General features: G+C 41.9%; 1 protein-coding gene across 2 annotated transcripts in view; it reads right to left on the bottom strand.

Annotated features, from left to right (window-relative positions):
* Positions 1-16,808, bottom strand: part of KDM5B (lysine demethylase 5B) — a 55,246-nt gene that overhangs the window by 31,012 nt on the left and 7,426 nt on the right. The window contains exons 2-6 of one of the 2 annotated variants that reach the window (XM_058855764.1): positions 11,498-11,575; positions 10,084-10,206; positions 9,051-9,221; positions 3,500-3,634; positions 259-352 (exon numbers count right to left, since the gene is read on the bottom strand). In XM_058855764.1, the coding sequence (XP_058711747.1) occupies positions 259-352; positions 3,500-3,634; positions 9,051-9,221; positions 10,084-10,206; positions 11,498-11,575 (601 nt within the window). The remainder of the gene's footprint in view (positions 1-258; positions 353-3,499; positions 3,635-9,050; positions 9,222-10,083; positions 10,207-11,497; positions 11,576-16,808) is intronic. The other variant, XM_058855765.1, reaches the window with a different exon arrangement.

Raw genomic sequence — 16,808 nt, 5'->3', positions numbered from 1 at the left:
AAAAGTCTTTTCAAAATGAAAATATCATCTTCAAGAAAACTCAACCACTTACAAGGAAAAAAACCCCAAAAATACTTCAAACCCATAAAACAGCTTTTTATCAAAAAATCCAATTTTAAAACTAACTGAAAGCTGGGGTTTTTTTATAAGATACTTTGAATAAAGTAAAAGATACTTCTAACTGCTGATTTTAGCTCTGGTCTTAGAACACATTTGTGCAAAGTAACAGAAACTGGATTCATGCTGTGTTTCACTCACCACCTTCACTCTTTGGAGGGGCACAGCCCATTCTGCGTCTCAGATTGTGAGTTCTGGCCTCTGGAGGGTCAGTCTCAGTTTTAACATTGGTTGCCTTTAAAAAGGAAGAAAAACAAAACAAACCAAACAAGGAAAAGCCCCTCAGTAACATCCTTAACTGGAAGACTCTGCTTTGCCACTTGTGTTTGGGAAGAAGCTCACTGCAGCTGATATGACCACTCACCCAAGCACAGAGACTTTGGAATCTCCAGCTAGCTGTGGGAAAGGTGGGCACTGTGAGTCCCAAACAAATATTTTCTAAGGTCTCTTCTAATGCAAACCATTTCATGATTCCTTGGTGTGAGACACAAACACCTCACTGAGGTACCACGAGGGCTTGAGACTTAACCTGCCTCATTCCAGGAAAAAGGCAGACAGGTGAGAGTCAGAGAGAAACTCTGAGGACTTCAATTAGATTCAGAACCATTTGATACTTACAAACCACTCACTCTAAACAGACACTTGGAGTTCTGAAATACTTCACCTTCAATTATTTACAAGTAGTTCAGAGAGAAATAATGCAGGGAACATTGAAAGCAAATCCTCCAAAATGTCCATGCCAATAATGAGACCAGGATTCAGGTTTGATTTCAGTGGGACCCATTAAGAAGCAAAGAACAAGGAACTTAGTGCTTTCACAGATTTTCTTGTACTCCTGAGGAGCAGAACATGCTCCAGTCTCCAAAGCAGGGACCTTTGTTGGTACATCTTGGAAATTTCAACACAGAATAATGCTCTGCCATTTAATTCTTACATTTCTTCCCTGAAATTTTCAGATGGTAGAAGAACAATTCTCAAATTGTTCAGTGTTATGAGTGGTTTCTCTAATGCTCTATTTTTTAAGGAAATGAGGTCATGCAACAAATCAGTCACTCTCAGCCACTCTCTGAAACCCAGAAGATGGACCCAGGTCTAAGGCAGGACTGGACACAGCCCCAGGAACTCCAAGAGGTGGGAAGTGTTGTTCAGTCTAGAGTTTTTTTGTAGGCATTGGTTGGTTGATTTTGATTTTTACAGAGCTGGTTTTGACATTATTTCATAATCACTTTTTGTGTTCTCCTTGCCCAAATGTCTCCACCAGGCAGAGGTCCCATTGCTTAAGACATGCACCAACAGAAGTTGTTCATTGTGTGCAGCAGTTCTGCTTCAGGGCCAGTATGCCCTGAACCTCAAGTGCAGAGAGAAGCCCCCAACTTCTGCATCTTCTGAGTTCCTCTGAGCAGTGTCTTTTGTGCTTTAGCTGATACTGATCTTCACAAGAGCAACTTTTGGTTTGGCCTGAGCCTTTTATCACATCAAGTCATCTCACTTTCCCTCCCCTGCACTTTTGTGGTCTTTGACACTAAACTGCTCTACATCAAGCACCTAAAGCCTTTGCATTTCAAAACCAGCCTAGAGAGTCATTGCCCTTTTCCTTTCTCATTATGAACATTTTCTCTTCACTGTTTATTCACCAGGTAGGAAAAGACAAGGTAAAACTGCAAGTGTCTCAAAACTGCAAACTAACACTTATCCTACAGGCCACAGTAACCTACAGTACTTCCCTGTGGTTCACTTCAAAATGTTTATGGTCAGCCTCTGAAAAGCAGGAAACATTAAACTGGCAAACATGAGAATGAATTTAAGACTCACAGTTTAAGACACTGACAAATCATTGTGTATCTCATTAGAGTAGAAAATTGAGATGTGAACCAAACACTACTCTTTTGCAACCAGATCAGTGCAAATGCCAACTGCTTGGAGCTTCAATGTTGAATAAAATAGATTTAATCACCTTCTCTGACTGCACTGACATGGAACAGCAAAATTCACATTAACAAATCTTAGCTTTGTGAAATTACTGTGTTAGAACACTACAGCTCCCGGCTAAGCCAGCCAGTCCCTGTTGCTCAATTCAGCCTTAGCGATGTGTTCTAGTTATGGTCTTAATTATAGATTTTCTTTCCACAAAAATGAGGTATACAGCATCAGTGGTGCTTGGGGCAAGAGCTGAGGGGGCAGCCTTGCCTTTTGGCTAAGGATGAGCAGTTGGTTTCCCCCAAAATGATAAAAATATGCTCTGTCAATGCCATCAGACACCACTGCCAGAGAAACAGTGGGAATTTTCGTGTATATTTGTCCTGCTGTCAATTCTTAAGGGATCCATGAGAACAAGTATCCTTCAACCACAGGCAGACATTTCAAATGGAAAGTTTCAGCCCAAACGACTGAAGTTTGTTCACAATTATAGATCCACTTGTAACCAGGTAGTGGAGTGGAAAAGCTTTAGAAACCCTTAATTGTAACTCATTAACCAAGCATAATTGCAGGCAGAATTTGCAACAGCTAAGCTGCACTATTAGTACTAATAGAGACCAAGACCAGAACAGTGGGAGTTAATAAGAGTCTGCAACAAACTGTGACCTTCCTAACTCATGATGTCACCACTAATCAGACCCTCTCCTGGGAATATCCTCCCTTACTCTTCATCTGCCCAAACAAAAGAAAAAGGAACTCTCTGGAGATAGGATCATCAGGCTGGAAAGGCTGGAGCCAAAGCATTACTGTTTTCCAGCAACAAAGGAGATACATGATCTCCTAAAATGTATCTTCACAGAAGATACTGAGATGTAACCAACACATTTCATGCTTATCCAAAAATATATTGTTTCTTAAGGACATGTAAGACTGTAAAAAACCACATTGACTTGATGATATACATTTTTTCCTTATATTGCATGGGTAAATTAACACCATATTGATAGAACTCAAGAGTGAAAAATTAATTACAACAATGCTAATGTTATAACCACAATCTTCCCTGCTCTAATAACTGGCTTCAACTCATGAGATATGTACAGAAACCTCCCAGTGCATTTAGGGAATAAGTCTCGCTCACTGACTGAGGAACAACAGATCAAAGATGCTTCGTTTCCAGGATTTGTCTCCTGTATTTTAAGAGCCCCACAGTATCTCCATCATGCTGAAAACATAACCCTGCTGCACACACTCACCAACAGCTTCCACAGCAGAGCCTCCGAGAACTCCAAAGCTCACCCTTGGTAAAGTATCAGACAATTCTTACCCATGATTTAAGATTTACGCATTTATAAATGTCTGGGTACCCCTGACAGAGTGAAGCAGCTGTTCCTCCACACACACACACACACACACACACACACAGAGATGTGCTCAGGGTGCCCTGCTGCTCTCCCAGGCTCACCTCGGGCGTCAGGCGCTTGGCGCGGCGCGCGGGCGGGCAGCTCTCCGACGGCGGCACCGACTGTCGCTGCGGGATGTCGTGGGGCTTGTACTCCTTGTCCTTCGTGTCACTGCTCAGATCTGGCTTCTGCAAGCACTAAAGAAACAATTTGATTACTTTGTTTCTGCCTCCCCTTGCAATACAAACTGTGTAGAACAATTTCCTGGGTCATGGAAAGAACATAGGGCCCTAATTCCTGTGCTGAGTTAATAAACAGCATGGATGACAATGGTGACATTACCTATTTGAACAAGGCACAACATCACTTTTTCTTATCAGTTTAATGGCTGCAATAGCCCTAATAATAGATCTTAAATAAAGCTGAATTCATCCTTTAAGTGTTAATGAGCACCAAACATTTCTCTGTGTAGAACACCAAGCCCAACTCTTCTGGCAGATGGGGCCTTTGCAGACTGGGTCCCCAGCACTTTGGAACTGCAGAAGTGTCCTAAGGTTGAGGGGCTGTGACATACACAGCAATATAAAGTAAATTACAACCTATCAAACATGCCTGTCCTAACTGAAATACAGCTCTGCACTACACACATTGCAGGAGTTCCCCCTTCTTTCCCTGTTTTGGAGAGGACAACTGCTGCTTGAATGAAGGGCAGAAGGGAAAAGATGCAAGAACAGTTTTAGTTCTTTCAAGCTACTGAATGAAAACACTTAATTGCTGAAAACTGCATACCTCTGGCAAGAAACAGAATAATTAATGACAATTCCCTGTTTGTCAAGCCACACAACACTCAGTAACTGCAGACAAAATCTAAGTTTTTAATGAGTAAACAACAAATCCTACAGAAAGAAAAAATCTCATGTTGCCAGGAAGTAATTCATGAAATTGCTGGATCCACATTTCCCCAGTTCTGTTAGTCTGTTCCCACCACAAGCATTTTTTCAGCAAGAGAGAGCAGTAAAGGACAGAGAGAACCACAGCAGTGGTGTGAGGATGACGATGCTCTATAGACAAGCTCAGAAAACAGACTTTCAAAAACAAATGACAGAATGGGGAAGGGAAAAGGAGGAAAAAATGTGATTTTAGAAGAGAAGTCTACGCTGAAAAATTATGTATTTAACAAAAAACCAGTATTAATCAAGGACAGCAGGATGTCATTAACCATCACCCACAGGCAGCCAGTGACACTGACAAAGGAAACCTCCAGAACTGCTGTTTGCTTTCAGGCTGCCTTCAGTCTCAAACTTTGTGAACTCTAGATTTATATTTTGAAAGCAAATGGCTGACTTAATTTCAGCATTAAATACACAGTACCACTCCACTTTGCAGCTCATGAGCAGTAAATCCTGGCTGATGCTCAAAGGCTGGCTCTGGAGCCCCAGAGCACTGCAGCTGCCTCTTCACAGGAGCCTGGTCCCTCAAAGCTCCCACTGGAACCAGAATCACAGGATCACAGAAGGGCTTGGGTTGGAAGGGACATTAAAGATCACCTTGTTCTGAGCCCCTGCCATGGGCAGGGACACCTTCCACTAGATGAGATTGAGACCCATCCAACCTGGCCTTAAATGTCTCCATGGATGAGGCATCTACCAAAAATGACAGAAGATGATGTGACATCAACATCAGTGGAAGAAAGCAAAAAATAACAATTTCTCAGAAGAGACAACAGACAAGCAGAAAGATCAAATGAGTAGGTAAAGGTTGAAAATGAGAGAGCAGAAAATAACTTCTATAAAATCTGGGTCCTTGAATCATTTCCTCATGAAAAATTATCAGAAAAAAAAAAGAGTTTCTACTGCTCCTGATAATAAAGGACATATGATCCTTGAAAACAAATCTAGAAGGCAAACAGCTTTTCCTAAACAAAAGTGTAAGAAAACCTTGAAAAGCAACAGATTGTGCCTCACTTCAGCGCAGTGCCCAAACAAACCCAAAACAAAAAAAAAAACCAAAAAAACCCACAAAAACACACACAAAAAAATCCCAAAACCCCCCAAAATCCCACCGAGCCCTCAACAACAAAAATCATCCCAAAAACCAACAAAAAACCCACCCCCAAAACCCCCAAACAAACAAGAAACAAAACCAAAAACCCAAACCCCACCAAAAAATAGAGCACCACAGCACTCATTACCAGCTTGAGAAACACCAGAAGACATTTCCTAAACCATGATGTTTCACCACCTATTTCAGCACAGACATTTCCCAGTGCCTCTCTAACCTGAGACAAAGGCAGTGGTATGGAATGGCTGCTAATTCACCACCTCAGATGGACCAGGAGAACACCTAGAAGGTGTCCTAAGGTGGTCTAAGGATGAGAATTCCTCTGTACCTCCTTCACTCCTACGCTGATGATCTCCAGCCAAGGACACAGCTGCCACCTCTCCAGTCCTTCCCTCTTCCCAGCCAGGCTTTGGCAGGGTTGGGCTTCTATCAACCACTCCCCAGAAGCTCACCCCACACATTCTGGCTGTGATCTCATTATATTCCAACAAGATGGTTGCACACATGGTCCTTGAAAGCTCAGAGGTGTCAGAGAGCAAGTTAAAACCCATCAGCTGAAGCCACAAAGGAGCAGCTCCTTTAGCAGACAAAGGACAAAGCAGGAATGGTCATAAGGTCTTCAGGAAGACAAGAGATTGGGGAGGGAAAGGGATACAGTTCATCTCCTCCAGGTTTAGACATTTATTAGTATATTTCAATTGGTCATAATTTACAAAAAAGCCAATCAGCCAGGCTCCCTGTACTTGCAGAACACAACTGGTTTACTCCTGCTACACATCCATGGAGGGTAAAACACACCAAACTCCAGAGGTGCTCAATTTTCTCCAGGAACAATGCAGGTGCCAGAGAAATGTCTTACACTGAAACATCTTTATCAGGGGCACACACACATAAATCTTTGGAAATATGAATTCCACTAAGGCTACTAAAGCCTTAGTTTGGAAAAGAGACCAGATGTACAATTACTGAGTCACTGAATTCACTGAAAAACAGAATTAATACCACCTCGAGGCCCCCAAAATGTAGCTGAACTTTAAATCATGAAACATCTGGGCAATGCACCATAGGAAGATGCACTGACAGAAGGTTCTGGAAGCCTCAGTTCATGCAGGGGACACTTTTCCCTCTGGGCATTCAGTGTGGCTCTCTGGGATGACACACAGTTACTACAGCTGGGAATGAGAGGTACAGGTGGCAGGAACCAGTACCAACAGGTTCACTGCAGCTGCTCTGGAGACACCTGAGGCCTGTGTAGTCCAATTTCAAAATAAGAGGAAAATAAATATCCACTGTGGAGAACTGCTTTGGGTATTAGAAACTGGTTGGTTTAAGGAATTTTTGCTGTTGGACTGAACGTGAGCTTTAATGAAAACATGCTATTCCACTCTATTCCCCTCTGAACAGCTCCAGAGACTTTCACTACTTCAGCATGTAGATAGAAATATCTCCAGCAGGAATATCTGTCAAAATAACTCCTGAAGCCAGCTCAACATGTATTGAAACCACACAAACTGTTAATGCTATACACAGATCTAGAGGAGATTGAAGTTATGGCACAGTCATTAGTGGAAACTACATAATTTCATATTTTTGGCTTTTGCAGGAAAGAAGGCAATTTTCAATATTTCAAGTATTACCAAATAAAGAAAACACATATCAAAAGACTCAATGAATACAGTAATCTTGTTGGGACGATCACCAAAGCTGTGAAGAGCTTCTCTCAACAGGCTGTTGAAGGAGGAAGCACATCTCCAACTGACAGCAGTCACATTGAACAGACACAGCTTCTCCAAAAACACAGCTCAGGTGCTTAGATTCCCAGAAAAACACTGAACAGGCACACAGAAACAGACACCTACACAAGAAGCATCTGGGTAAGCACCACTTAATAAGAACAAGTGAAAGGAAGCCAAAAAGAATCTCATTTGAGATGATACTCAAAAAACGTAGTGTAAAACAAACTCACTTGAAAGACAATACTGTCAGGGAAAAAAAAATCAAATTAGAGTGAAAAGTGAGCTAAACCAAACTTATTTCTGTGAATTCTCTCGGTCATTAAAAAATCTGTGTCTGCATATATAGGAGTGGAGGAGCTAGAAAAATTAAGTTAAACTTACATTCATCATTTGTCTAGAACTGCCTCCACATTGGTTTGGACAGATGTCAAGGGCCCATTGCAAGACAGAGCTTGAAAAGTCATTTAAAATGAAGCATGTCCTCATCTTAGGAGGTTTTTCCTCTTCTAGAAGGATTTAATACTGAGCAAACCATGGGGTACTGACTACGTGACAGATGTTCTCAGGAAATTCTCACAATACTTTGGTACAATATTCACTGTTTTAGATCTTTCCCTGTGCAATGGCACCTCAAAAATACAGCAGCAAAGACAGGTGTAGCAAACATACAAGCTCAATAAAAACCCAAAAAGAAATCACTTTTTTCAGACCTAATACAAATGACAAGTTTTCAATTAAATACCTTTAGAAAATGGTGCTGCTTTCCATTACTTAACATGAATGTTTGAAGAAAGCCAAAATATTTTTGATCCAGCAGTTTCCTTAGCATGAAGATTTTTATCTTCAACTCTATTTTGTTCTTATCCTGTTTGCAAAAGTCCCCTTTCTCTGAAGGGTCAGCAGAATTTAGCTGTTCCTCACTGAGAAGTGATTGTCACTGCCTAAATAAAAAGTCTAATTCTAACCTCTCTGGACTTACAGCAAATCCCTTCCTCATTTTGGTAGCTGTCTGTAAAGGCCTGTGTTGATTTCTGTACACAGAGACATTGCTTGTAACAGGATTAGGGCATTTATTGCTTAAAAAAGGTCAGCACTCCTGTCTTTGAAAGATCATCATGGAAAGAGCATTTCAAAGAAATAAAAATGGATGTTGGCAACTGCAACCTGTTTTGATTTTCCAAATAAATGACTGCTGCTCTAAAAGAACAAACCTATTCCTCATTACAGATTATGTGGCCTCCACTCTCAATCAACCCTGAATTTTGGTTTAATGGTCAAATCAAAGATTGATGACTAGGAAGGATGAAGATTTAAGCTTGGAAAAATCCCAAGTCATGCTATTAACGTCACTACAGCAGCCAGGAAGTTTTCTGCAACCTGTCCCCCTTAGTGAATGTGCCACAACACTGCCATGGCTTGGCACAGTCCCTCAGTCACTCCAGGCACGTGACACAAGCCCACAGCAATTTTTGTGGCAGAGAGATGGACCCGGAATGTTCCATGAACACAGCAGTGCTTGGTCTTACAGAAATCATTACAGGAATGTCCCTTATCATGAGACTTCTGTAAACTGCAGAGAGAAAATACCAACAGATACTGTTCAAATCAGGAGGCAGAGGTTACCTGGAGGACTAATGCTAAAAACTTCACTCTAATGAAAAGTTTATTCACAGCTTTCTGAACTGCTGACCACTGCATCTGGTCACCTGCATGACACCAAGCACGAAATGCAGCTTCACAAACATTCCAGAAATCAAAAGAACCCTCCCAGACTGGCTGCTACATTAACTGAGCACTTGGTTTCAGTACAGCTTACCAAGAGACTCGCTCCTGACTGGAACAAGTTGTAGGGGTAGAGAATTCTCTCGTAATGCGCGCGGATGTGCGAGCCCACGGCTTTGCCAGGAGCAAAGCCCATCCTCGTGGCTATTTTGGTCCATTTTCTCTCCTTGCAAACGACATCAAATCCTCCTTGTTCTGCAACTAGCTAAAAAGTGAAAATAAAATGGTCACATATTTAATGATAAAATTATCAGCATTCAAGGAAAAAGGCAAGACAACATCCTAATTAACATTTTAAGCCACAAAAATATAGATTTAAAACACACATGACATCGAAGTTGTTTCAAGGCAATAACTAGAATATGTAACACATAACCTATTCAGGAATTACAAACCTGTTGAATTACTTTACAAAGAAGTCAGTACCTGTGTTCCATGTGCAATCACTTGGCCTACTCTGAGAACTTACTTGGCTGCAATTTGTCACTTTGTGTCCCAACACAATTTTCTAGCACAGGACACTCAGTTCTTTTCACTGGAACAAGTGCTATGAAAAAAGCTCAAAGTTTCCAAATAAAAACTGCCTAAACATAAAGGAAAGGTAAAGAACATGTCCTTTCAGAGAATCCCATCTCTTACTATCAGTATACATGAACTTCTCCAGAAGTTGAGCAAGTTTCATCCTAAAAGTAATTGGATTTTTTTCCTTCCATATTTCTAATAGAAAATTATTTTCTCTCACTTTTGTCATTGTTCAGGAACTTTCTCCAATTAAGCCTAAGTTTTTTCTTGACCAGTATACCCAAGTGCAATTTTAAAGAAGAGCTGTAAATTTAAGGTGATCTCCTAGATCACAGGAAAACTTCCATGATAACATATTACTTACTGTCTTTCCCTGATAACATATTCTTCCTCTTACTGTCCCATTAGCAATGTTAGCTTAAACAAAGGAATACTTTTTCCAGCTTAGATATACCCCAAAACCTCCCCTGACCAGCTGTGATACCATCCTAGGAACCGAGGTAACACAGCAGCTTTTCATGATAGTTTTTCCATAATGGTCTTACTCTGTTAAGCTGAAATAAATCCAAGATCTTCCTCTCCACATGCGGAATTTTCAGTGTGCATCCTTGAAGCTCCCAAAACTTTGCAATCTGGTCCAGAAAATTCAGCTTTACACGAGTTTGGGCCTGAAACCAACCAAACAAACAAATGAACTGCATGCTAAAAGCAGATGCAGGTTTTGTATAAGATTTACAGCACTGCGGCCGCAGTTGCTTTCCCAACTTTGCCCTCTGCAAGAGTTATTTTGCATTTTTCCCTCTCATCATTTGAAGAAAAATAAATTCCACACAGATACCATTGATAATATCTGTATCTTTCCTTGAGTCACTTTTTGTTACCTTTTACTGCACTGAGAAAAGTACCTTTGGAGAACAGCCAAACACACTAAGTTATTACTGCTAAAAACTCCCTAAACCAGCTGCATTGCCAGGATTTATTGCATTTACTACATTAATTATTGCAATAGTTTGTTACTATTTGGTTTATTTGCAATAAACCAAAAATAAATCAGTATTGTTTTCAAAAAATAATTTTAAAAGTTTTATCTGTTTATTTCTTATCCCTTCTCACAACTGTATCTGTTTCACTTTTAAGGATACAAATGGGTCAGGGCAGGGAAAGCCTGGCTGGTTGCACAGCAATTACCACAGTAAAATCACTGCACTGCTGCTATGTTAGAGCAGTAACTTAAATTTTGACATATTTTATTTTCAGTGCATTTTCTAATTTTAAGGTAAAAACTGGCCTTGTCTGTACAGATTAGCTTGTCTGCAAACTCCAGGGAGCTTTGAACAGCTTGTGGTCACACAAATCCCTCTCTTAGCACTCCAAGCCAGCATCTGAGCCCTTCCCCAGCACTTCACACAGCCACATCAGGGCTTTAAAAACCAAGAATCAGGAGAATAATCAGGCACAGTCACCATCATCCCAAATGGTACCAGCACTGAGCCAACCAGGACGCCTCACACTCCCCTTTAGTGTCAATTCATTGAAGCAGTGAATGAAAGTGCTTGTGAACAGCAAATTTCCACAAACTGAATCCAGATTTTGCAATTGTTTCTTCCAAAAGGCTGCCTATTTTTAAAGCACTCCAAGTGTTTCATCTCTTTTCCTTTTGAAAGATGCTGTATGAGTGCAAAACACAGACACAGATCTATGGCCCTGGACAGTTTAACTACTTAGAAACACATGTGTGGAAAAGGCCTAAATTATGTTCCTTTAATGAGCATTAACATTACTTTTATGCCTGGAATGTTTCTAACTAGGTTCTGAAACAGATGAATTTCCGTGCTAATTAAAAATTGCTGTTCGTGGTCCAAAGTGCTGTCAGCTCATGGCCAACTCTGGCAAACATCACCTCCCAAAAACACACAGAAACATTTGGGAACAGAAGTACTGCTCAGATTTCCAGTTTACCTCCAGTTCATTGAGCCTCTGGATCCTCGGTGTGAAGTGAAGCTTGTCGACATCGCATGCGAATGGAGGCTGCCAGTCCTGGAAAACAAAAGGGTTCCATCAAAAGATCAGGAAAAGGAAAGAAGTTTCTGTGACAGTCAAAAGCCAGGGGAGCCCAAAGTGTGGAGAGGCTCCTGTGGCCTCCAGAGGCTCCTCAGCTCCACCAGAACACAGAACTTGGAGCAGTGGGGGCTTGGTGGCCACACCCAGGGCTGTCAGTGAGCCAAGGCTGTGCTGCCCAAATCCCACTGGGAACAAGTCTGGAGAGCAGGAATGGTGAGATACGCTGAGTAAGAGCCACTGTCTACCCCCTAGAACACTTCACTGTGCCTCAAAAATAGATAATGGAACCACAAAACCAATTTTGGAACAGAAGATCTGTCCTGCATTGTAAACCTCCACAGAATCATGGAATCATTAAGGCTGGAAAAGCCCTTTAAGATCATTGAGTCCAACTCTTAACCCACCACCATGTGTTCACCACTAATCCATGTCCCCAGTGCCACATCCACACATCTTCTGAACCCTTTCAGGGATGGTGACTCCACCACTGCCCTGGGAAACCAATGCCAATGCTTGACAATTTCCTTGGCTGCAAGCATTCAGGAAAAGCTGGAATATGACCAATTTAAAAAAAGATTATTATTACTTTGATAAAATACCTGCAACAGAAGTGTTATTTATAAACACAACTATAAAGCTGTTCTATCTTTTTGATCTCCGACCTCTACTGCACACACTTGGTTTGGCAATATGCAACTTCACAAAACCAAATTAGATTTGATTTAAACTTGACAGGAATTTATTACATATAAAGTTATCTTATTACCAGTAATTACAGAATAAAGATAATGCACAAGTGAGCTACTGACAGTGGGGTAAGGCAAAGCTTTGCTTCAGGAAAAAGAAAACCTTTCTTCAGCATTGGGTGACTGAGCCAATGGAAGTAAGATCAGCATCATAAACAGAGTATTTTTTATTTTAGATTCACAGAGAATATGAAAACTGGAATTAAAACCAACCATACATGGTTTCCAAAGCAATTATCTTAAAAACAAACAAGAAGCAAGATTCAACAAGAGTGCATAGAAGCTGAAGAGCAAAGAGGGCCACCAATCCATACATTTTACCAAGCTTTCATTGACTAATCCAGACCTCAAGATAGGTAATAAAAGTTTTCTGATCCTGCAAGGTACTTCTAGCACATCACAACTTGACAATGCCAGTTGAAATTAACATTTCAATTGGAAATCAGACAATGGTAGGGGGTCAGGATAACAAATTATCCAGAGAATACTCAATCCTTGACCAGTGGGACACATTTCTCAATCATTTTCCTGCTTTTAACCACAAGACTGCCTGGTGTCCAAAGACATGCTCTTGAGAAACTCAGTAACACTAACCCTTCTTTTACTGCCTATTCTCTATGCCAGAAAACCAAACACAATTAAACCATCAAGTCTGAGGAAGAGAACTGACATTCTTTTCTAAGATCCTGTTGTCTGATTAATCATTTAGGGCCCTCGAGCTGTAAGATGAGAAGCACAACTGGGAAAAGTTGGGCAGGATTTGAAGTATTGTACTTCAACAGGACAAATCTGACTCTCAGGCTGAACCAACTGGTTACATCATTAGTCACAACTCCAGAGTCTGCTCTGTACCAAAGACAGGGACACAGGTACTGAGAGCAGGAGGGGACACAGTGGTGATGACACAGGACCCTTGAGATGCTGGGGACTGAACTAAACTGCCCAAGGGAGAGCTGTAGGGAGCTTTGCTTTGGCTGAGAGGAAATGAAACCAAGAGGGCTGTGCTGCCTCTGGCTTTGCTAAGCAGTAAGCCAAGGCTGTCCCAGGCTGGACTGTGCATTACCCCAAACCAGATCCTCTAATAACGCTCTGCAGGGGACAAGAACCAGGAATAAGATGATCAGGGGCAAGAATTCAGCTCATGTAGGCAATGATACCACCTCAGAAACTGTCACCAGTCCAGGCTCTGCTTCAGAGCCACCACCTGCAGTTATTGCACTAGCAACATGTCAGGGAAGACAAGGAGGGAGGGGACAGCACAGGAGACTCTTCTGGTCAGGCCACATGTCTGTGGGCACAGGCTGCTGCTCTGGGCAGAGCCCAGACAAAAACCTGCATGCCACTGGGCACAACAGGAGGAACAGGATCCCTACCTGCTCCTACAGGCTCTGGCTCATGCTCAGACTAAAGAAATCCAGCTCCAAGGGTGCCTAAGGCAGACACAGACTCAATCCATGTCAGACAGCACAGAGCAGGCTAGTTCCCTCTGCTTATGGAAACAAATGAGGAAGTTTATGTGTATGATCTTACAGAAACACCTCGTTTGCAGCATGGCATCTGAAACATCCTGCTCCAGAATTAGTTGATTATCTCCATGATCTCCATGTGTCTATTTATTACTGACTGCTGCATGTTTGGGGACAGTCTTTCCTGTTTGGCCAAAGACACTGGCTCTGGCAAAGCACCAGTCACCTACTGTGGAGGAAGAGTAACATGACTCCAGACAACACAAGCTGCCATAAGCGGCATTTCCTACACTTGCAGTTTTCAAGTTTACCAATGACTGAATGACCAATGCACACACCAAGACACCCTGATGACACATCAGCTGTTTCTCAAAGATCAGAAGATGACTTTTCAGCCTATCAGACAGATGGGTTCATCAGCCAGAATCAAACATTTAACAGCCTTAAAAGTGTTTAACTTTTAGCAAGGAGAAAGTTATTGCAAGAGCTGCTGGGTGATGGTAAATTGGCTTAATGAGAGGCAACACTGGATTGACTCCAGCTTCTGAGGTTTTTAAGCAAGTACCAGAGAATATGATGAGTTGGAAGGACCACCAAGTCCGTAGGGTTCATCACATACAATCCCTGGCCCTGCACAGACACCCCAACAATCCCACCCAGTGTCTGGGAGCATTGTCCAAACAGTTCTTGAACTCAGACAGGCTCAGAGCTGTCCCTATTCCCTGGGGAGCCTGTTCAGTGCCCCAGCACCCTCTGGGGAAGAACCTTTTCCTGATATCCAGCCTAAATGTCTCCCAGCTCAGCTCCAGCCATTGCTGTGAGTCCTGTCACTTGTCATGAGAGGGAACAGATCAGTACCTGGCCCTCTGCTGCCCCTCATGAGGATGTTGAAGACCCCAGTGAGTCTCCCCTCAATCTCCTCTAGGCTGAACAAACCGAGTGACCTCAGCTGCCCCTCAGGAGGCTCCAGACCTTTCACCATTCTCATGGCCCTCTTCATGAGACTTCCCCTCCAGACCTTTCACCATTCTCATGGCCCTCTTTAGGATGCTCTCCAGTGGCTTCATGTCCTTTTTATATTGTGATTCCCAAAACTGCACCAAGGAGCTGAGGTGAGGCTGCAGTAGTGCAGGTAGAGCTGAGGAAAACCAATGGCATATATAATATATGACATTAGATTATTATAAAACCACTCCTGGCTTTACAAACACACTACAACACATCCCACTGAATACAAACTGTGTCAGATGACATTGTTACAGACCCACAGCCATTCACCATCTGGAGAAATGACAGCAGGTATAGTAGACAGTCCATCCTGACTGTCACTGAGTTATTTTGAAGTCACAAGTTTATTTTGGAGCATCCAAACTGCTCAAAGTTTAAGGATAAGGATAATATTTATCTTCCTCTATTCCACAGTATGGCAAGTTCCACAAGACCTAAACAAGATACTTTCAACCCTCCTTTAATAAGTGTATTATTGACTCAATAAAAATCTTGGACACATTTTGAAGCACAAGTTACCAGCCAAATGCTATGCTCACTTGCAGGCCCATGAAAAGACATTTCTGTGTGACAGAAATGCCTTTATGCACTTGGAAAGGCAGCAGCACCACGAGAGGGAGCTTTATTGGGCAGGAATCACTTGCCAAGCTGCTGAGCCACATGAGCAGCTTTGCTGGGGAAGAGACCAGCCCCCAACTCCAACTCTCCAGGCCATCTTCTCTAAAAGTCATGCCAGAGAATCAGTAAGACTTGCCCTCCCCATCCAGCTCCTCAAAGGAATTGGTTTGGATTTTCCTGTTTAAAAAAAGGTATAAAAAAGTTTAAGAAGTTCTGTTTTAAGTGTCTTCCAACAGCCATGCTAAGCATTAAGATTTTCACACAGAAAGGAATAAAACATCAATTTCCTAAAAAGATCAGGAATTCTTACTCCAACAGGACTCTTCATCTGAAATGCCTCTATTGTGTTCTGTTATCCATCCCTGACTTATAAGCCTTTAAGAGACAAACAAAATCCTGTGCCCACCTTAGCCTGCAATTGTTATAAACCTCTCATCAAATCCAGGCAAAAATGAGACTGCCTTCAGAATTCCAAACTCTTCTATAAACTTGAGGGACAAATCCAGCCATGCAGAAGGCACGCTCTAAGGATCACATTAATATTTCAAGCAGTAATGCGAACTACAAATGGTCAGCAGAATTATTTCTGTGATTTCCATATTCCAGCTCCCAACTGAGCTGTTCCAGGGATGTCAGGCTTCAGAGCACTGCATTTCAGCTGTCAGACCTGCACCTCACCCAAACTCACTAATTAAAATTTAACCACCCCCACCCCTATGAATTCAAGTGAACCAGAAATTACCACTGTCCCTCGTAAGCTGTTCTGCAAGTTAGTTGGCTTCAGTTTTTCTTCCTCCTTTATCCTCATGTCCTTTATAACCAAATCCCTTGTCTGCTGGCTGCCAAAGCAGCTATTCCTGAATCTTTCCCAGAAGAAATGTTTCAAGACATTTTTCAATAAACAAATACCTTTTTCCTTCTCTTTATGGAACCAGTTTTCCAGTCCTGTAAATAAAAGGGTTTTTTCCTTGGGCTTTTTTCTGAAGTCTCTTATATTTTTTCACCATCTTTTGAAAACTGCAAGTAGCGTTTTACTTGCAGTCTCTCCCGTGTCAGACACAAAAAAAAAAGACAGCCCTTTCATTATATTGCTAGACAGAAGTTCATAGTAAGATCCAAAGGAATATCTTAGCAATTCTTGCCAGAGAAACACATTCATTCAGCAAACTGCAGCAATTCCCCCCTTCCTGAGATGCCCACCCTGTGAGCCTGACCTACATTCTTTGTTCCCACATCTATGATCTTGCCTTGGCAAAGGTGCTCCATGATTGCTGCTTCTGAGAGGAAGGGAGCACACTCAGTGACTCAGGAGGTCCCTTTCAGTCTCCTGGTTTTATGACTACATTAAAAACACACTTGGAGCTCAGATGG

Source organism: Poecile atricapillus, chromosome 23 (assembly GCF_030490865.1).
Source record: "Poecile atricapillus isolate bPoeAtr1 chromosome 23, bPoeAtr1.hap1, whole genome shotgun sequence".
NCBI lineage: Eukaryota > Metazoa > Chordata > Aves > Passeriformes > Paridae > Poecile > Poecile atricapillus.
Note: the sequence above shows the minus strand (reverse complement) of the source record. Positions and strands in the feature narration are given on the sequence as shown.